Source organism: Bos taurus, chromosome 3 (genome assembly GCF_002263795.3).
Source record: "Bos taurus isolate L1 Dominette 01449 registration number 42190680 breed Hereford chromosome 3, ARS-UCD2.0, whole genome shotgun sequence".
Classification (NCBI taxonomy): domain Eukaryota; kingdom Metazoa; phylum Chordata; class Mammalia; order Artiodactyla; family Bovidae; genus Bos; species Bos taurus.
Window position 1 is genome coordinate 1,320,997 of NC_037330.1, and position 23,008 is coordinate 1,344,004.

Sequence of the window (23,008 nt, forward strand, 5' to 3'; positions counted from 1 at the left end):
AAGAATTGGGATCAGTTTCTCGAAATACTGGTCTCCCCATGTCGCTCTCTCTCTCAAACTCTGGCTGAGTCTCCATCTGGAGTGCGGAACCCACCATGCTTACTAATTATGCCTGGGCTTCTAAGATCCGACCGGGGAGGCCTCAGTGTCTCCTCTCCTTCGGGAGAACGGAAGGATGCCTGCGGCCTACGAAAGTGGTTGCAAACTTCTTGTCTTGAAGTTTTATTGGTCTCCTGCGTAAACCAAGCTACTCAGCCTCTTTTCTCCACTGAATTTTCCTACTGCGCTATCCTCATTCTATTACTCTTTACATCTTTAATTAATATCTAATTGAAGCTATTGTATCCTGATCCTCGCCGATGCCGTCCCCGCTTTGAACTCCTTGGATCAGCTGGGGCTGGACCCCGGCACCTTCCTTTGTAACCTACATGTTCTTTATTTTTCTTATCTTACTGCATTGCTAGGCTCTTCAGTACAATGCTGAATAAAAGTGGTAACAGTGGGTAACTGTTCAGTCTTTATAATGTTTTTTTTTTTGGTAGATGCCTTTTAGCAGGTTGAGAAAGTTACTTTCTGTTCTTAGAAGAGTTTTGTTTTTTTTTTTTTCATCATAAACAGTTGTTGAATTTGGTCAAATCTAGTAATTTGTTAGTATCAAGTGATAACTTCCATAGTTATGAACAAAGAGAATCAGAGATGGAAGGGGAACTGAGGATCAGCTAGTTTAATCATCTACTTTACAGATAAGGAAATGGAGGTGCAGAAAGGAGAAATGATATGCTCAAAGTCACAGCTAGGAAAGAAACAGAACTAGGTCTAAAGCCTTAATCTCTAGATGTCTAGACTTGTACTTTTTCTATAGTTAAACTCTGGAAGAAATTAGCTAAAGCAACACAGGAAAGTTGAGATGGGGAATAAACACAGGGATAAGAGTGTCTTCACAGTTTCTGAGCAAGAGCAAAGAACAATGATGGTTTTAACTGAGGTGCTAGGTGTCTAGCTCAAGTGGTAATCTCTCCTGTCATATATCAGGGGAGGGTGGTCCAAGAGCCAGAACGCATTACTCATTCAGTGCTAACATAGTTATTCTTTATGAACATGTAACAAAATAGGGACTCGCTGAAGGTTTTCAAAGACTACATCAATTTGGCAGCATTTTTTTCTATGAAGCTGAAAAACCTAGCTTTGAAATTTTGGTGAGTTTTTTTAAAACTATTCGAATTATTTTTATTAGGGAGTTGAATTAGACAGAGCCCCAAAGTATTTCAAGACAACAGGATAAAAGAAAGCAACCCTCATGGAAGAAAACTGACCTGGGAGGTGAGGGCGATGCTTGGCTGAGACTGTAGGAGGTTGGCTTGGCTTTGCTGAGGTAGTTGTGTTAAAAGATTTTGCGCTTGCAGGAGACCTACAAAACACAAACATGTTATGTCCAACATTAAAGATTACCTTGAACATATGGCATAAGAAAGTGACGTGAAAATTTCAACTGATATCCTGATAGTCCTACTGGTCTTAAAACTCTTAAGGTCTTATTTGCCTACAGTCTTAGTAAATACAATTCAGTCGTATTAAATTCAGTCTTATTAAATACAATTTGGGCAAGAAGATATGGAAAAATGTAAAACTGGTATATGTCTTTGGTGTAACCTAACCTCTCTGGTTGATCAATTTTTTTATTTTAGGAAGGAATAGGTGAAAGTGAAGAAGTATTTTAAATGGAAGCAACTTGAAACTCCAAAAAAAAAAAAAACAAAACCCCACAAAGCTCTACTTCTTAACCCAAAAGCAATTAGAAGCTGCTAAGGCGATGATGGCACCCCACTCCAGTACTCTTGCCTGGAAAATCCCATGGACAGAGGAGCCCGGTAGGCTGCAGTCCATGGGGTCGCTCAGAGTCGGATAGGACTGAGCGACTTCACTTTTACTTTTCACCTTCATGCATTGGAGAAGGAAATGGCAACCCACTCCAGTGTTCTTGCCTGGAGAATCCCAGGGACAGGGGAGCCTGGTGGGCTGCCGTCTATGGGGTTGCACAGAGTCGGACACGACTGAAGCGACTTAGCAGCAGCAGCAGCAGCAGCAGTACATGCTAGACCAGAGAACTGTCTAGGTCATGAAAGGGGCAGGCTATCTTATTCGTTTAAAAGTGGAATAGGTGTGTGTACAACAAAAGATTTTTGAATGATTAAGAAAAAAGGCTAAAAAACAAATAATGAGGAAGCAGTAATGCACTAATATTCCTTGGGTTGAAGCCTTGATACTCTAATACTGTCTATATTGATTCCATTAACCAGCCCAACAAACATGATTGCACTTTATACAGAAATAACACAACAACATTTAGCACTAAAAGGCCTTGAAGATTTTTTTTATAACTCCCCAAATTTGTACAGTTTCTAACATGATACCCTCTTTTTCTTAAACTTTAAAAGAAAACCAATGATTGTTAGAAGCATATACTTTCAATGCTCAAATCCTCAGCCCACATTCTTTGAACACATTCCCATGAAAAACTATCAAAACATTAGGAGCAATTTATTCAATATATGTGCAGCAGTTGAATTTAATTGAGACTTTTGGTCTAACTCACAGTACTCCTTACTGAGTAAGCATATGAAAGGCAGGGAATGATGACCTTCAATAATGAGGTGTGCATGACAAAGTTTTTCTCAACATGAATATTGAGCTTAAAGTTAAATTAAATTAAAAAAAAAAACACACTGTTTTAATGGACAGCTTCCGGGCCAAAATATAATAGTTAGCATCTGTGTGGACAAGTGGACAGCCTTGGTGCACCACTAATAAGCTCTAAGGAGGTGCTCACCCTGCTGGCCCTGGGGCGTCTGTGAGATGATAAACTGCGCTGGTTGCAGGTTGGTTGTTGGATGGACCAGTACAAACTGTTGCAGGTTGAGATTCTGCTGTTGAAGTTGTTGCAGTTGTTGCAGATCCTAAAAAAGTAGGATTAAAACATGGATTGGAGATTCTGAAATAAAAGTGTGCTTAATCTTAAGTTTCCCAGATGATGAGTTCTGTCATCCAAATAAAAAGAGTCAATATCTGACATTATTATAAACTCCTAACAAGGATGTGCTCTGAATATGTTCCGAAGTGTGTGAAGGAACTTGGAGCTGCGACAAGGACATGCTGTTTCTATGAGTATATATTGCGTCATGACTTAATGCAAAATCTAATTTTCAATAGTTAAATGCTTATGGTTGTATCTTTAACATGTAGAGACCAACATGAGCTTTAGAAGTCAAGCGAGAAAAGAATATGTTGCTTTTTTAAGTGACGGAATTTCCTCTTGTAGAGCAAAAATTAAGTGTTATGTCTGAACCTGCATCAATAAATTAAAAGACCTATGAAATCTGGCACCAGCCTAATTCAACTGAGAAAACAGTGCATAAATTAAAAAAAAAGCTATCCATATAAAAATCTGATCTATAACATATTAAACTTGCTTATATTGGCTTATTATTTCATAATTTTTAATGTCATTGCATGTATATTATCTTATTAGAATAATGTCAATATAGTCTCACAACTTAGGCATGAAAAACATTTACTTGGTAATAAAAAAATGGGCAAAATAAAAACTATTAAATAATAGTCATAAACATTAGTCTGATATCTATTCTGTACTTATAGTTTATTGGCTTTTTTTTTTAATGTTTAGTGAACTTCTAGCTATAATTTAAGCCCATTTCTGAGTCTTCTCTGGGGGTATAAAACAATTATCTACATTGGACTCATAACAACTCTTCATCATTTCACTGATGTGACTACTTCTACTTTTTTCCTCTCCTTGAGACAAAGGTTTCCATTTACTTTTCCTCCTTGGTAGAACTGTCTATGCCTCTCTAAATAAATTTTTATTATCTCTGGATACTCTGCCCAAAAATGCAAAAATTAAAGCCAAACAACACTCTAATGCAGTTCCGCACAAAGCCAATCACTCTGTAGCAGAGAGATGGTTCTCAGTTCCTCTTACACGCGGGTGGCAACACCCACTGCAGAGCGTGTGAAAGAACGCGGGCCTGTGTAATTAGCTAATTAAATAAATATAGTGATCCTCTGCTCCAGAAATACGCAGCTAATTATTCGAGAGCTGCCACCTAATATAAACAGTTATTCAAATAATTGGTTATGTGTTTATAATACCAACTCAAATAAGCAAACAAATGTATTATTTCTAGTTCAGTAGTAAAGAAGTCTTCATCACTCACCTCGCTGATTTAGAGCTTCTCAGGCCTTTAAGCACCCACACTAACAATCAGAAAGTGAACTTAATACCAAAAAACTGCCATTCTATTCCTCCCTTCCTGCCCCAGCGATAAGTCACTCACTCACCTGTGCGATCTGTATGGGCTGAGACAAGGGGATCTGCGTCATGGGTGTGGCGGCGGAGGCGGAGATGGTGGCCCCGGCAGCGCTGTGCTGTTGGCTGGCGGAATGCTGCTGCACGGCAGCCGCCAGCAGCTGTGCCTGTGCCTGAGCCTGCTGTAGTAGTAACTGCTGCTGGGCTGGTGTCAAAGTCAGCTAAACAAAGTCAGGACAAACAGTCGGAAAGAGTTAAAGGAGATGGGCCCCCAGTACAAGCCAACTGCTTTGAAGTAAGTAACTCAAGTGGTATTAAACCATAGCTACCCAACTTCATATGGCAAGTATGAGGCTAAAATGTTCATCAGTGATCAAGCTACCATTACTTGCAGACCATTTACATTAAAATAGTGGTCCTCACTCTGGACTTAATCATTCAAGCTTGTCCAGGACCAAAGGTTCAGGCAAAAAAGTAATTAACTAGTAAGCAACAAAGAAAAGAATCAATACTGCCAGGAAATGAAAAGATATTTACATCCAACAGAACAGCAAGTGATTAGTGAGATGAATAAGGAACAAGGATGCTGGATCTGACCAGGAAAGAACTGATAAGGCCCAGCTTCTTCTAATTAGCATGAATCCCTGCCATATTCCATCACTTTCATTATGTTCTAAGATATGATTAAAGAATATGAGGTCCATTTGTTTCTTTTCCCAGTCTCCGTACAGCCTCCTCCCCAACCATCTTTCCTGTTACTGAAAGCATGGGGTCTCTGCAACTTTACATCCTCTTTCCAATATATTATTTCTGTGAAACAGGTGGTGACAGCCACTCTCTTTAGAGGCAAATGAAGCCCCAGGCCCAAGTTTGACAGAAGCTCCAGCCACATGAACCTGCATTCCCAAGTGTCTCTTACTCTTGTAAACACTAGGCACTCAAACAAAACCCAAACAAGAAAATAGAAAACGTATTTGAAGATTTTAACTTGCTTTCAAAATGCAGCTTTTTTCAAACACACTTAAAGTGTTAAGTATGTTCTACCTTCTTCTTGGTGACATGTTCTGATCAAAGCAAGAAGGAATATTCTGAAGAGCAAGTATGTCATTTAGTGGCATAATCCTTTTTCAAAAAAGGTCCAATACAATTTGTGTATTAGAGACAGAATCAAAATTAAATCATTCAAAATCCCAATACCCGTCAAGATAGATGTTTATAAATATTTTATACAATATGTAAACATATATTAATTTCTATTGATGGGATTTTGTAAAACAATTTTGCAACTATTCTTAAAAGAGCCTTCTGCTACCAAAACATACTTAACTGAAATGAAGGAAATAAAATATTTTGTAGGTTGATGTGATATGAACTGAATAACAAACAACTTTTCCTTACCACTCCTCTTGACTCCCCCACAAAAGATAATTTAATACACAAATTTTCAACATTGGAAAATATTTTTAATGGGGCCTCAGAGAAAAGACATCTGAAAAGTTAAAAGCTTAATATACTTGCACAGGTCAATTTACTACCAATATTGAAAGAGACACATGTACCCCAGTGTTCATCGCAGCACTGTTTACAATAGCCAGGACATGGAAGCAACCTAGATGTCCACTGGCAGACGAATGGATAAGAAAGCTGTGGTACATATACACAATGGAGTATTACTCAGCTATTAAAAAGAATGCATTTGAATCAGTTCTAATGAGGTGGATGAAACTGGAGCCTATTATACAGAGTGAAGTAAGTCAGAAAGAAAAACACCAATACAGTATACTAACGCATATATATGGAATTTAGAAAGATGGTAATGATGACCCTGTATGTGAGACAGCAAAAGAGACACAGATGTAAAGAACTGACTTTTGGACTCTGTCAGAGAGGGCAAGGGTGGGATGATTTGAGAGAACAGCATTGAAACATGTATATTATCATACGTGAAACAGATTGCCAGTTCAGGTTTGATGCATGAGACAGGGTGCTCAGGGCTGGTGCACTGGATGACCCTGAGGGATGGGATGGGGAGGGAGGTGGGAGACAGGGTCAGGATGGGGAACACATGTACACCCGTGGCTGATTCACATGACTGTATGGCAAAAACCACCACAATACTGTAAAGTAATTAGCCTCCAATTAAAATTAAAAAAAAACTTTACTACCAAAAAAACCCAGATGACATTTATTGAACACTATGACATGCCAGACACTGTTCTGTGCGTTTCACCTACACCACTACTCCTAACCTCTAAAACAATTCTGTGAGCTAAGTATTAACCTCTCCGTTTAACTGAAGGAAACCTGAGGCACAGAGAGATGAATTAGCCAACAAAGTAAACTGAAGAGCCAGGACACGACAGCAGAGGTTTCATTTTAGAACACTGTGTGTGTGTGCTCGGTCACTCAGTCATGCCCGACTCTTTGTGACCCCATGGACTGCAGCCTGCCGGGCTCCTCTGTCCACAGAATTTTGCAGGCAAGAGTACTGGAACAAGTTACAATTTCCTAGTCTAGGGGATCTTCCTGACCCAGAGACCAAACCTGTGTCTCTTGCATCAGCAGGTGGATTCTTTACCACTGAGCCATTTGGGAAGCCCCTTAGAACACTATACAGTAATTTTAAATGTTTTTCTTTTATAGGTACTGATCCATTCTTTAACTTCTACTCTGCAGTGATGTTATAACTCCAAACTGACAACCGCTGATACAATTTCATCACTGTAACTATCTGAACCATGGGAACATGATTCCACTGCAGATGAAGCAACAGTTGGAACACTGGTTTAAAAAAGTTAGTAAGTTTACCCAGAGCCTATCTGCCATAGTAAGAAAAAATACACTGAAAACTCATGACAGAGATAGCTCTTTTTTCAGAGCTGTTTACAATGTAGAAAACTGCTTTAAAGACATATGCCAGGCATAGCCATGTATCTGCTACAGTCAACAGATCTAATCAGATACTGGCCAGTGGCAGTGCTGACACAGAGGAAGTTTATTACAAATCTCTCAGTGAAAACTTACCCCAGTTATCTGTCCTCCAGCCAGCATAAGCTGGGTCTGGGGGATGGCTGCCTGCACTGAAGGCTGCTGGGAAGGCTGGCTCGGCTGCTGTGAATCCCCCGATTCTTCATTAGGTTTAGACTGAGGGGGTAGGGGGAGAAAAAAAGATTTAATAATTGATTTTTTAAAAGTACTAATTTCATATTTTGAGATTTACAACACAGACTTATCTAATCATGAGTTTTCCAACTTCACATTTCCTTTCTTATATCTTTGTATTTTCCTAATTTTATGTATTAAGTTTTCAGACTTTTTATTCCAAAACTAGCAAAGCTGCTTAGTTTTTCTCAATTTTTAAAATTTTTCAATAATTCTTAATTTTTAAGAAGAAAAAGTAATTTGGTCTTCCACTAGTTGACAGAATTTTTCATAAACACAAATCCTTAACTCTGGAAATAAGGAGTAAGGGAAGAACATATTTTCAACCTGTGTTTACACTAGACAGACCCTCTATCTCAACATTTTGACATGTCTTTGGTGGTCAGTGTAAAACTTCCCTATATACCATTTCAGAAATTGATTATTTGACCCACTGAACTTTTCAACTAATCTTTTAAAGAACTATAAATTTAGCATTCCCCCATCAAGTAACACACAAGCTTAGAGGGAAATGCTGAAGCCAAGAGGGAAAGAGAATATGATCCTGAAAGGGGCACTGAGAGAAAATTTTATGGTAATTAAAACTGGTTATGCAGAGCATTAAAATTCTGCCTAGATTTGCATATTTCCCACCACCTGTTTTGGGGACTGCAGCAAGGCTAATTAACATAAAGGCTCTGATTAATTCTGCCAGTCATTGAGAGATAATTACAGTGCAAGACTGTAAACATTCCACAGTGGAGATACAGCCTGTTTGCCAACATCTCTCTAAGGGATAACAGTTTGCCATGGCAACCAAGGCAATTTTCCACCTCCTCTCCCTCAAAAAGGAAGGTCACATTATCTCCTTTTCATTTCTCTTCTCGTCTCCATGTGTTACTAGGTCCATATTTCACTTGGTTTCATGGAATGCTCAGTCCAAGGTCTTTAGTCATTAGCAACACTGAAATCAACCTTCCAGAATACTGTTTTTCTCTCTTGACTGTTAGTTACCTAAACACTATAATGAAAGGAAGCAGCAGGTTGACTGAAGTATTATGGAGTAATGCAGAAAAACTAAACTTTGCATGTTATGTTGAATGGTTCATAGAAACAAAGCACCCAGATTTCAGTTTTGTCTTTAAATTTGACTGTATGAAGCCCATTAACATTTAGAAATAGGTTTAATTGCAATTCTCAGATTCATGACATGGCAGAGCAGAGAAGAACCTTGTCAATCTTCTAAACTCGTCCACTTAAATACATGCAGTTGCCCCTTGGTATCTACAGAGAATAAGTCCCAGGACCACCCCCACCCCTCCAACCCCCTGCCCCAGACACCAAAATCTGCAGATGCTGAGGTCCTTCACAGGCAGCTCTCTGTACCTCCAGATGTGGAACCCGGGGATAGGCAGGGCTGACTATAAGAAAAAATGAGCCCCAGGAGGAAAAGTGACTTGCCAAAATTCACACAGCTAGTGAGTGGCAGAATGAGAATTCAAATCTAAGACTTAGGTCTCTCATTTTATTGTTCTTCCCTCTAATATAATGTTTTCCTAAGATACGAAAAATGATAAATGGCTGTCCAACTTAGAAACATTTTTACTGAACTTCCACATAAAACCTTGAAAGTAGACTTTTCTTGTTCACCTTTGGACATTCACAGTGATGTAATATAAAATGGATTTTTATTAATGGCTTTGATTATCATTATTTGAATTTTTATGAGATTCAGTAAGAAAAAAAGTAATACTTCTAAGTATTTTCATTATAAAATTATTGCATATTCATTACAGAAAATTAGAAAAATACGGTAAAAATGAATAGAAAAACTGATCCCCAGTCCCATGTCCCAGCTCACCTGTACATTTAGAGACTGAGCAGCAGCCTGTAAACTTGTTCCAGCGAGCTGGACCTATAAAAGTAAAGCAACTGGGGAAATTCTAATCGAATACTGTTGACATCCATCATTAGAGCCTGTCATCAACAAGTCTCTACGAACGTGTGTTCTATTTAGAGCCAAGCATATGAAGAGGTTTACTTTAAGGAGTTGAAACTTTATGGAAAAGCTCACAGTACCTCCACCTCCCAGCAGAAAGTGCTGTTAAAATTTCCTCTCTGAAGATGTTTTCCCACACTAAATCTGCATCAGCAGGCCTGCCACACTTGTATTTAACATTCCTTACATTACGTCGTTTGTACTCACAGGATACTTAGTTTCTAAAACCCTAACTCATCTTCCACATTGTGTTAAAGAACATAGAAGCAGGCTACTTATAGACATTATTTTTACCCTTAAAAACAATCGGAATTATCTACTCATTCTAATTTCAAAATTTCATGTATATAAAAGTAAAAATCTTATAAACACACTCACACACACACACACACACATCTAGTCAAGTCCTTAAAATATTTATTGTCATAATTCAAAAATCCTGGCTGAAATAAAGAATCTGTCCTATAAACCACATATGAAAGTCTGTGAGAACAGTTAATACTAACACTTCACACATTCAGAAAGTTCAAACCATGGTGATATTAAAATAAGGGTCATCATGTGGCAACCATGATAATAATAACTGATTCAGGCAACTGTCACCAATGGATGTTCTAACTAATGGGTGAAATTTAAGGAGTAACATGATATTTACATATGCTCTCCCTATCTCTCCATAGATATTTATTAATTACAAAGGGTAAAATAGTGGGAAAATCAGGAAGACAAGTGATCACAGTTAAAGCCACCAGTAATGATACATGTTCCTCCTACTATGATGCACTTAGAAGAATACAATATTATTTACGGTGTATTTCCCTCTAGTTCTAACCGTGATGAAACATCAGTCAAATCTAAATTGACCAACACTATATAAAACAACTGGACTGTTACATAAACTAGGTTTGAATAAATGGAAACCTACCCTAGAATGGCAGCAGTGGGAATTAAAAGTAGGAAACATGAAAAGTATTGCAAAAGTACTACACAGCATCCTGGAAACTGACTGGATATAAATGAAGAAAAAACAAGTTACGGATTATTCCAGGGTTCAAATTTGGAAGGCTGAAAAAATTTATCATTAACATGATAATTCCATTTTGGATTTAGCACACAGCATCAAGACTTCCTGAACTTAAAGCTTCTTTGTGATTTTATTTCAATCATGATGTTTCTGGGTAAAAATTTGTTGAGGAATACAAGTCTTACAGTATCTCCTTATTAATTATGAGGAAGATAGTTACCTTTATAGTAGACAAATTTGAGACACTACCTTAATCAAATGATTAAATTCAGTACAGAATAATGGGACAAGTTGACATGTATGCTGATGCGGCTGCTGCTAAGTTGCTTCAGTCACGTCTGACTGTGTGCAACCCCACAGATGGCAGCCCACCAGGCTCCCCTGTCCCTGGGATTCTCCAGGCAAGAATACTGGAATGGGTTGCCATTTCCTTCTCCAGTGCATGCATGCCTGCTAAGTCGCTTCAGTTGTTGTCCGACTCTGTGCGACCCTATGGACAGCAGCCCACCAGGCTCCTCCGCCCACAGGATTCTCTAGGCAAGAATACTGGAGTGCGTTGTCATTTCGTTCTCCAAGTTGACATGTATGCTGCTAAGTCACTTCAGTCGTGTCCGACTCTGTGTGACCCCATAGACGGCAGCCCAGCAGGCTCCCCCGTCTCTGGGATTCTCCAGGTAAGAACACTGGAGTGGGTTGCCATTTCCTTCTCCAATGCATGAAAGTGAAAAAGTGAAAGGAAGTCGCTCAGTCGTGTCTGACTCTTGGCGACCCCATGGACTGCAGCCTACCAGGCTCCTCTGTCCATGGGATTTTCCAGGCAAGAGTACTGGAGTGGGGTGCCATTGCCTTCTCCTGACATGTATATACATACACAAAATGTATGTGCACAAACACAGATACATAAAGCTTATATGGTAACATGGTAACAATTAGTGATACCAGATGAAGAGCTTTTGGCTGAAAACTGTTCTATTGTTATTCAATTTTCCATAGATTTTAAAGTTTTCAAAATAGAAAGTTGAAAACAAAAAGTGAGAGCATCCCTTTACAACTCCATTTAGCTAGCTCCCAACATCCTTTGGGCTTCCCCGGTGGCTCAGATGGTAAAGTAACTGCCTGAAATGCTGGAGACCTGAGTTCAATCCCCGGGTTGAGAAGATCCCCTGGGATAGACATGGACCAATGGACTGGTTCAAACTAGGAAAAGGAGCACGTCAAGGCTATATATACTGTCACCCTGCTTATTTAAATTCTATGCAGAGTACATCATGTAAAATGCCAGGCTGGATGAAGCACAAGATGGAATCAAGATTGCCGGGAGAAGTATCAACAACCTCAGATATGCAGATGATAGCACTCTAATGGCAGAAAGCAAAGAGGAACTAAAAAAGAACCTCTTGAAGGTGAAAGAGTAGAGTGAAAAACTTGGCTTAAAACTCAACATTCAAAAAATGAAGATCATGGCATCCAGCCCCATCACTTCATGGCAAATAGATGGGGGAAAAGTGTTAACAATGACAGATTTTATTTTCTGGGGCTCCAAAATCACTGTGGATGGTGACTGAAGCCATGCAATTAAAAGATGCTTGCTCCTTGGAATGCTGAAGCTGAAGCTCCAATATTTTGGCCACCTGGAAGAAGAATTTGGTGAAGAGCTGACTCACTGGAAGACACCCTGATGCTGGGGAAGATGACATCACGGACTCAGTGGACATGAGTTTGAGCAAATTCTAGGAGATAGTGAAGGACAGGGAAGCCTGGTGTGCTGTAGTTCCTGGAGTTACAAAGAGTCAGACATGACTTAGCGACTGAACAACAACATTCTTTAAAACCTGGCTTAAAAATCACCCTATGATAAAAATCTTACAATATGTGAGATGAGCTAATCATTTCTTCCTCTGTACTCATAAGTTTTACCATCCATTCATTCATTTGTTCAACAAATTACTGAACATCTATTATTTTATGTCCATATGTGCTTTTCATCGGAGAAGGCAATGGCACCCCACTCCAGTACTCTTGCCTGGAAAATCCATGGACAGAGGAGCCTGGTAGGCTACAGTCCATGGGGTCACTATGAGTCGGGAATGACTGAGCGACTTCACTTTCACTTTTCACTTTCATGCATTGGAGAAGGAAATGGCAACCTACTCCAGTGTTCTTGCCTGGAAAATTCCAGGGATGGGGGAGCCTGGTGGGCTGCTGTCTCTGGGGTCGCACAGAGTCGGACACGACTGAAGCGACTTAGCAGCAGCAGCAGCAGTGCTTTTCATTGAACCTCCACCACTAGTACCATCTGGCACTACCAAAATCACTAATGCTGACCTGCACAATTTGTATACTAAACTGGTTCTAGGGTTTATATGAGGTAAAGACCAACAAGTTGTACAAAGTAAAGCTCTAACACATAACTGTGAACATAAATCAAGCAGTTGAGACACATTCCTAATCTGTCTCCCAAATGTTTTCATTGTTTTATTTACTTTCAATTTTCAAGCAGCTCCCATATCCCTTAACTCCTGGAGAGTCAATATTTGTTTTTATATTCCTTTTCTGTTTACTTTAATGATAACATATGGATGATAGATTTAGAGCCTGCTTTAGACTTAGGAGAAATCATGTAACATAAGAGTAATAAAGTTGAACCACAAACCAGGATGTTCACAGTCAAACAAAGCCTCTAAGTGGTTCAGTTCAGTTCAATCGCTCAGTCGTGTCTGACTCTTTGTGACCCCATGAATCGCAGCACGCCAGGCCTCCCTGTCCATCACCAACTCCCGGAGTTAACTCAGACTCGCGTCCATCGAGTCAGTATTGCCATCCAGCCATCTCATCCTCTGTCGTCCCCTTCTCCTCCTGCCCCCAATCCCTCCCATCATCAGAGACTTTTCCAATGAGTCAACTCTTCGCATGAGGTGGCCAAAGTACTGGAGTTTCAGCTTTAGCATCATTCCTTCCAAAGAAATCCCAGGGTTGATCTCCTTCAGAATGGACTGGTTGGATCTCCTTGCAGTCCAAGGGATTCTCAAGAGCCCAAATGTAAATGGTTTGAAATTGCTTTAAAGAAGGAATACGAGCTGTGAACTCAAAGTCTTACACAGCAGGTCTCAGGCAATGGGCGTTAAATCATTTTGGATGACTTTGTAATTTACTATTCAATACTTTCAGTGATTCACCACAGACCACACTCACAAAACAGTAACCCAGTTGTAAATGTATCTGTTCAAACAAGGAACTCTTTTTCACACAGCTGTGGGGTCAACAGCTATAGTCAACTAAGTTAAAGGATTCCCTAGTAACCATTCAGAACGACACGGTTAGATGCTGGTAACACCACGTTTAAATCAGCTTTAAAAGTCCCACATTCTGAAATAACTTTACTAAGCCCTAGCATTCCACGTCTGCATTTTTCACTCTCACTCCTAGCTGAGCAGAACAACATACCTGATGGAGATGTCCAAGGAAAGCCTGGGCCTGGGCTGTTGAGATGGCTCCTCCAACGGGCACAGGCTGCTTCTGAAAGTCCAGACCATTGGTTTGTGTGCCTAGAAGGCAAGCAAAATAATATAATTATTGAAAACACAAAAACTGAAATAAGCAACAGACTTTTCTTAAACAGGTGCATTTATCAAGCACCTATTTTGTACAAGCATTTTTCTAAGTACCTCCAAGGAGGTAAAGAGATTCAAAAGGATGAAGAAATACAGTAAAATGATTTCTCTTCTAAAGATAGAACTGCAAGACATGTACATGAATGCAGATAAAGGTTAAGAAACAAAAATATGAATAATAAATCATAATCATAAAATCATGTTAGTTCAAAAAGTGAAAGCAGCACTTAGAGCAAGTGGGATCACAACAAGCATGAAACCTACGGTGGTCTGAAGAAGAGATTATCATCATGACACTGCTGTAAAGACTGGTAGAGACAGAGCTCTTATGGGAGCACCAAGGCTGTCTTCTAGTCTCTCCTTTCTTGACACATGGCTTGGACAGAAGAAATTAACAGGTGATTTTGCCAAGATTGAGATGAATTTACTCTTAAAATGCTTTGACAGTAAAAGCAATCATTTAGATAAACAAAATGATTTTATTAATGTATAGATTGCTGCATACACCTGTTAGCAGGGGCTCTGCTATCGCCATCATTTTCTAACTGTTAACGGCAGTCAGTGCCTTTAACTGCTTACATTGCATCTAATGTAGGAGTCGGACTAATGTATGGAAAGACACACCACCCCACTACCCAGAAATACTTTCTAAGAGATATACTACATTGTTTTCAAATTACTATGTCTAGATATTATTTAGAAATAACCAGAGCACTCTTTGTAGTGAATAAAATATAATGGACTATGGGAACCTGCAAGAATCATCGAGTCACATGAACACGGTAGTGAGCTTCCACTTTCTACCACTGGAACTTCTCAACGTCTCTTCCTCAGCCTCGTGTACGTTTACAGAGCAGACCAGTTAGAAAAGAACGAGCTAGAAACTTCAGGCAGTATTTCTAAAAGGGAGCTAACTTCTGCCATTATATGTCCTAGCTAACTTTGAGCAAACGCATCATTTTAATAGGATTAATTAGGCAGATCACATGACTCACAAGAACTATTTAAGGTTTGAGATAATTATTTAAAAAGCGAACATGTGTTTCACCTCCTTGAAAAACCTCATAGTGATTGTTCTCTTACGGTTTTTCCTAAAGTTTCTCATAGACAGGAAATACAGAGCTTCCTACATATATATAATTAATGAAACTAAGAGTACATGCTTGCATCAAGTACTGTGAGACACTAGTTGAAATAAAATTTACTTTAAATTCCATAAGCCACATACAGAAGTTTCACTATTTATTTAAAGTTGCACATTTTTGTCAATGGCTGCTGTCTCCATCTCGATGCAGGAAATCACTACTTATGTCAAGATTGTAAGACTGTGCACTATTAGAGAAACAAGCTCAAGATACATTGAAGTGAAGTCGCTCAGTTGTGTCCAACTCTTTGCGACCCCATGGACTGTAGCCTACCAGGCTTCTCTGTCCATGGGATTTTCCAGGCAAGAGTACTGGAGTGGATTGCCATTTCCTTCTCCAGGGGATATTCCCGACCCAGGGATCGAACCCGGGTCTCCCGCATTGTAGACAGATGCTTTACCCTCTGAGCCACCAGGGAAGCCTCAAGATACATTAAATAAATCAACAAGGCTAAAAGAAGATAAGATTTTGAAAAACAGAGATAAGCACTTAGAGATTAACACATCACCAGTTGAAGAAGTCTTTCAGAAACAAATATTTCACTCTCATGGAGACCATAAAAATTCCACACACTGGTTCCATTTTTGAGTTCTCATAAAAATAAGAACAACAAGCTTTTTGTAAATCACAAAGAAATATACAACACAAGTTTGACTGATTTCTGGTGTACAAAGCCTATTCCAGTGGCCTATACATAATGCTATTTAAGTACTCTGCTCTTCCTCTTGGGGGTAAGGAGGGGTGGCATAAAGTTATGGTATCCAAAGCATGGTAGGATCAAAACATTGAGATAACAACTCAGACAACCAGAGATCTAAGATGCAAAGGCACAGATTTTTTTTTTTTTTTTTTTAAGTGCTGAGGCTCCACTGGGATGTGAGAGGTAGAATAAAGTAGATACTGCATAGAAATCATTCTCGTAAAACATATTCTGAGCTAAAGAAAGGAGAAGGGAACAGATACACAGCCATACGCAGGCATATCCTAATCAGACTTCAGTATGAAGACAGCATGGAAAAACAGGGATCAGATCAGAGATCAGTCACTCAGTCATGTCTGACTCTTTGCAGCCCCATGAATCGCAGCATGCCAGGCCTCCCTGTCCATCACCAACTCCCGGAGTTCACCGAGACTCACGTCCATTGAGTCAGTGATGCCATCCAGCCATCTCATCCTCTGTTGTCCCCTTCTCCTCCTGCCCCCAATCCCTCCCAGCATCAGAGTCTTTTCCAAAACAGGGACGCTGGGAGCCAAAACCAAATGTGTGCCTGAGAAAATAGCAGCATTCAAAGGAGCAATCAGGGAAACTAAAAGGTTGGGGGAGCAGGCTGAATTACATATGCAGATTAACATACGATACAGCATAGAGTTAACCCAAGTGATCCTGAGGAATTTAGAAATGACAGAGGTCAGAGCTAAAGAACTTGTAAGGTTATCACTAGAACAGTATTACCGAGGTAAACTTCAAAGATCTTGTATACAGCACCTCCTTGTCCCACTGGTGAAGAAACAGAGATTAAGGAATCTTAAGTGAATTGCTCAAGATGTCTGAGCTAGTTGGTGGAAGGGCTAAGACAAGGAATGGGTTCCTGATTCTGCATAAACTCACTCATAGAGAAAGGATAGCTGAAATTAGTAAAGTAAAAAGTCTATTAATTAAGAATGGATATACGTATAGATCTTCCTTAATTAATGATGGGGTTGCTGCTGCTGCTGTTAAGTCACTTCAGTCGTGTCCGACTCTGTGCGACCCCACAGATGGCAGCCCACCAGGCTCCCCCATCCCTGGGATTCTCCAGGCAAGAATACTGGAGTGGGTTGCCATTTCCTTCTCCAATGCATGAAAGTGAAAACTGAAAGTGAAGTCGCTCATTCATATCTGACTCTTCGCGACCCCATGGACTGCAGCCCACCAGGCTCCTCCGTCCATGGGATTTTCCAGGCAAGAGTACTGGAATGGGGTACCATCACCTTCTCTGAATGATGGGGTTCTGTTCTGATAAAACCCTTCCTAAACTGAAAATATCCTAAGCCGAAAATGCATTTAATACACCTAACCTACAGAATGTCATAGCTTGGCCTGACCTAGCTTAAATGTGCTCAGGACATTTTTATTAGCCTACAGTTGGGTAAAATCATCTAACACAAAGCTTGTTTTATAATAAAATATTGACATTCTCATGTAACTTAATGGAGAAGGAATATGGCAACCTCCTCCAGTGTTCTTGCCTGGAGAATCCCAGGGACAGAGGAGCCTGGTGGGCTGCTGCCTATGCGGTCGCACAGAATTGGACACGACTGAAGCAACTTAGCATGCATGCATGCATTGGAGAAGGAAATGGCAACCCACTGCAGTATTGCCTGGACAATCCCAGGGACAGAGAATTTTGGCCGGCTGCCATCTATGGGGTTGCACAGAGTCGGACACGACTGACGCAACTCAGCAGCAGCATGTAACTTAATAAATAATGTAATGAAAGTGAAAAACAGAATGGGTGCATAGTGCTGAATGGTTGTAAGTGTATCGGTTGTTTCCCCTCCTGCTGCTGCCCAGCACCCAAGACAGTATCTGTCACCAGCCTAGGAAAACATCAAAATTCAAGATTCAAAGTATGGTTTCTACAGAGTCCATACTGCTTTTGCACCACCATAGGCTGGGACTGCGTATAGAGAAAAGGTTGAAGATAAGAGGGGACCTAATTAGGATATGTAAAGACAAAGAATCAGAGGAAGCAGTTAAAAAGTAGGAAAAAGCTCCCTCAAGACTAACATCCTCAGGAGCCAGAGAAGAGAAAGCTGCAAGGATGGGGTACTATGATCAAATGGTACAGAAAATATAAGGACTAAGTACTGAGAAAGAAGAAAGAATGGATCAAGAATTAATGAAATGGGGAAAACACGTAACAGAAATATCAGCTTGGTTCTTTCAAAAGAATCATATAACTAACAAACTTCTGGCAAAATAAAATAAAAGGAGCAAATAATTTAAGGATAACCAAATAAGCAAAATAAAAAAATGTCACAGAAACTAAAAAGAAGATATTGTGAACTGATAAAATAAAACTTAAGAGACAGGTAACTCTCCAGAAACTTTATCAAGACTGACTCAAGAAAGAAAGAAAGAAAAAAAAAAGAGGCCCAAGAGTCCATAGCATTTGAAGAAATTGAATTAGTAGATAAAAATATTCCTGAAAAGAAAATGAAAAGTCTAGATTATATTATTCTGCTTGCTTTCAAAAATTCAAGGAAAAAAGAATTCCAATCCTATACAACATTATCAGAGTGTGGTTTTAAAAAAAAGGAAATACTTCATAACTCATTTTTATGAGGTCAGTATAACCTTGATACTAAAACTTGACAAAGTATGAAAAACAAAAGTCATATACATATGAAAATATCCTAAATAATAACAAAAATAATCCAGTATGATAAAATATTGTGACTAAGATGGATTTATTCCAGGAATGCAAGGTTGGTTTCGGGCTAAAAGAAATTCAAATAATGTAAGGGGGATGGAGAAAAACATTTAGACAAAATTCAATATCCACTTATGATAAAAATTCTAGGTGTAGGAAAAGAAAGAAGCTTCTCTAACTTGACAAAGAGTAACACTAAATGCACTCACTTTAAGATTAAGAACAAGATAAGGGTGCTAGCTATTGGAAGGCTTAGTCAGCAAAATAAGGAAAGAAAACAGTTGGGGTGAAAAAAACGAACCTCCTTCCTAGATAATTTGAGTATGGATATAGAATATCCTAAGGAATGTAACATATAAGATGTTTACAAAGACACCCAGATGGCAGAGCAGAAGGATGTGCGCTCATCTTCGCATGTGGGAACTCAAAATTGCAACTTGCTGTGGAACAACCATTGACAGGAGAATGTGGGATCTCACCAAAAAAAGATATCCCACGTCAAAGGGCAAAGGAGAAGCCCCAACAAGACAGGAAGAGGGGCGAAATCACAGTTAGAATCAAACCCCATAACCACCAGAGATGCCTGGAGGGCTCAAAGAAAACCTTGTGCGCAACAGGAGAGCCCACAGACACTGAGGCAGACCTGCCTCTGGGTGCTTGAGTGTCTCCTGCGGAGGCACCGGTCAGCAGTGGCCTGCCGCAGGGGCAGGGGCTCTGCTTGTGGCAGACCTGGGTCACACAGTGTGTGGCACAAGCCGTTTCAGAAGAGGTCGCCATGAACCCCGCCATAGAGCCGCCAAGCAGACGACTGACAAACTGCAGAACAATTATGCCAAAGAAATCCTCGCACTGATAAGAAAGTTCTAGGACCCGCAATAGACTTCCCAACCTGGGGATCGGGCAAAGGGACTGAGAACCCCCAGGCAATATGACTTTGGAGGCCAGTGGGATTTGATTACAGAACTTACACAGGACTGGGGAAATAGACACTTGGAGGGGACAAACAAAACCTTGTGTGCACCAGGATCCAGGAGAAAGGAGTAGTGACCCTGCAAGAGACTGACCCAGACTTGCCTGTGAGGGTCCAGGAGTCTCTGGCGGAGGTGTGGGTGCACACTGGCCTGCTGCAGGGTCAGGGGCACTGAATACAACAGTGCCTGTACGAGACCTTTTGAAGGAGGTCGCCATTATCTTCATCAACCCCACCATAATTTGGTCTCAGGTCAAATAACAGGGAGGAAACACAGCCCTGCCCATCAACAGAAAATTAAAGATTTACTGAGCACGGCCCCGCCTGTCTAGTACAGTTCCCCCCACAGTCAGCCTCTCCCAACAGGAGGCTTCTATAAGCCTTTTATCCTTTATCCATCAGAGGACAAACAGAATGAAAACCACAATCACAGAAAAGTAATCAAATTGATCACATGGACCACAGGCTTGTCTAACTTAATGAAACTATGAGCCATGCCTTGTAAGATCACCCAAGATGGACTGAAGACAGACGGGTCATGGTGGACAGTTCTGACAAAATGTGGTCCACTGGAGAAGGGAATGGCAAACCAGTACTCTAACCTTGAGAACCCCATGAACAGTATGAAAAAGCAAACAGTTAAGACACTGAAACATGAACTCCCCAGGTCAGTAGGTGCCCAATATGCTACTGGAGATCAGTGGAGAAATAACTGCAGAAAGAGTGAAGAAACGGAGCCAAAGGGAAAACAACTTCAAGTTGTGTTGTGACTGGTGATGGAAGTCAAGTCCAATGCTGTAAAGAGCAATACTGCATAGGAACCTGGAATGTTAGGTCCAAGAATCAAGGTAAATTGGAAGTGGTCAAACAGGAGATGGCAAGAGGGACCATCAACATTTTAGGAATCAGTGAACCAAAATGGACAGGAATGGGCGAATTTAATTCAGATGGCCATTTTATCCACTACTGTGGGCATTCTGAAACTCTTAGAAGAAATGGAGCAGCCCTCATAGTCAACAAGAGTCTGAAATGCAGTACTTGGGTGCAGTCTCAAAAATGACACAATGATCTCTGTTCGTTTCCAAGGCAAACCATTCAACATCACCGTAATCCAAGTCTATGCCCCAACCAGTAATGCTGAAGACGCTGAAGTTAAACGTTTCTGTGAAGACCTACAAGAACTTCTAGAACTAACACCAAAAAAAGATGTCCTTTGCACCATAGGGTACTGGGATGCAAAAGTACGAAGACAAGAGATACCTGGAGTAACAGGAAAATTTGGCCTTGGAGTACAAAATAAAGCAGGACAAAGGCTAACAGTTTTGCCAAGAGAATGCACTGGTCATAGCAAACATACTCTACAAACAACACAAAAGAAGACTCTACATACAGACATCACCAGCTGGTTAATACCAAAATCAGATGAATTAGATTTTTGCAGCCAAAGATGGAGAAGCTCTATACAGTCAGCAAAAACAAGACCAGGACCTGACTGTGGCTCAGATCATGAACTCCTTATTGCCAAATTCAGACTTAAATTGAAGTAAGTGGGGAAAACCATCAGATCATTCAGGTATGACCTAAATCAAATCCCTTACAGTGAAAGTGTACAAAAAGATTCAGTGGAAGTGACAAAAAGATTCAAGGGATTAGATCTGATAGACAGAGTGCCTGAAGAACTATGGACAGAGATTCATAACATTGTACAAGAGGCAGGGATCAACACCATCCTCAAGAAAGAGAAATGCAAAAAGGCAAAATGGTTGTCTGAGGAGGCCTTACAAATACCTATGAAAAGAAGAGAAGGAAAAGGAAAAGGAGAAAAGGAAAGATATACCTAACTGAATGTAGAGTTCCAAAGAATAGCAAGGAGAGATAAGAAAGCCTTCCTCAGTGATCAATGCAAGAAATGGAGGAAAACAAGAGAATGGGAAAGAATAGAGATCTCTGCAAGAAAATTAAGAGATACCAAGGGAACATTTCCTGCAAAGATGGGCACAATTAAGGACAGAACCGATATGGACATAAAAGAAGCAGAAGATATTAAGAAGAGGCAACAAAAGTACACAGAAGAACTATACAAAAAAGATCTTTGTGACCCAGATAACCACAATGGTGTGATCACTCACCTAGAACCAGACATCCTAGAATGCGAAGTCAAGTCGGCCTTAGGAAGCATCACTATGAACAAAGCTAGTGGAGGTGATGGAATTTCAGTTGAGCTATTTTAAATCCTAAAAGATGATGCTGTAAAAGTGTTGCACTTGATATGACAGCAGATTTGGAAAACACAGCAGTGGCCACAGGACTGGAAAATGTCAGTTTTCATTCCAATCCCAAGGGCACTGCCAAAGGGCATTGCCAAAGAAGGGCAATGACAAAGAATGTTCAAACTACCACACAGTTGCACTCATCTCACATGCCAGCAAAGTAATGCTGAAAATTCTCCAAGCCAGGTTTCTACAGTATGTGAACTGTGAACTTCTAGATGTTCAAGCTAGATTTAGAAAAGGTAGAGGAATCAGAAATCAAATTGCCAACATCTGCTGGATTATTGCTTTATTGACTATGCCAAAGCCATTGACTCTGTGGATCACAACAAACTGTGGAAAATTCTTCAAGAGATGGGAACACCAGACCACCTTACCTGCCTCCTGAAAAATCTGTATGCATGTAAAGAAGCAACAGTTAGAATGGGACATGGAACAAAAGAATGGTTCCAAATTGGGAAAGGAGTATGTCAAGGCTGCATTTTGTCACCCTGGTTATTTAACTTATATGCAGACTACATCATGTGAAATACAGGGCTGGATGAAACACAAGCTGGAATAAAGATTGCTGGGAGAAGTATCAGTAAACTCAGATATGCAGATAACACCACCTTATGGCAGAAAGTGAAGAAGAACCTCTTGATAAAGAGCCTTTCATAAAGAGCCTCTTGATGAAAGTGAAAGAGAGAAGTGAAGAAGCTGGCTTAAAACTCAACCTTCAGAAAACTAAGATCATGGCATTAGGTTCTATCACTTCACGGCAAATAGATGGGGAAACAATGGAAACAGTGACAGACTTTATTTTCTTGGGCTCCAAAATCACTACAAACGGTGACTGCAGCCATGAAATTAAAAGACGCTTATTCCTTGGAAGAAAAAGTATGACCAACCTAGCTGCTGCTGCTGCTGCTAAGTCACTTCAATTGTGACTGACTCTGTGAGACTCCATAGACGGCAGCCCACCAGGCTCCTCCATCCCTAGGATTCTCCAGGCAAGAACACTGGAGTAGGTTGCCATTTCCTTCTCCAATGCATGAAAGTGAAAAGTGGAAGTGAAGTTGCTCAGTCGTATCCTACTCTTTGCAACCCCATGGACTGTGGCCTATCA

At 40.2% G+C, this 23,008-nt stretch overlaps 1 protein-coding gene across 8 annotated transcripts in view; it reads right to left on the reverse strand.

Moving 5' to 3' along the window:
* The window catches only part of POU2F1 (POU class 2 homeobox 1), a 212,383-nt gene that overhangs the window by 51,370 nt on the left and 138,005 nt on the right, over positions 1–23,008 (reverse strand). For 7 of the 8 annotated variants that reach the window (XM_024987873.2, XM_015461140.3, NM_001075582.2 and 4 more), the window contains 6 exon segments: positions 13,933–14,033; positions 9,327–9,380; positions 7,349–7,468; positions 4,357–4,545; positions 2,828–2,954; positions 1,314–1,408 (listed from right to left, as the gene is read on the reverse strand). In XM_024987873.2, coding sequence (XP_024843641.2) covers positions 1,314–1,408; positions 2,828–2,954; positions 4,357–4,545; positions 7,349–7,468; positions 9,327–9,380; positions 13,933–14,033 — 686 coding nt within the window. 8 annotated transcript variants of the gene reach the window in all.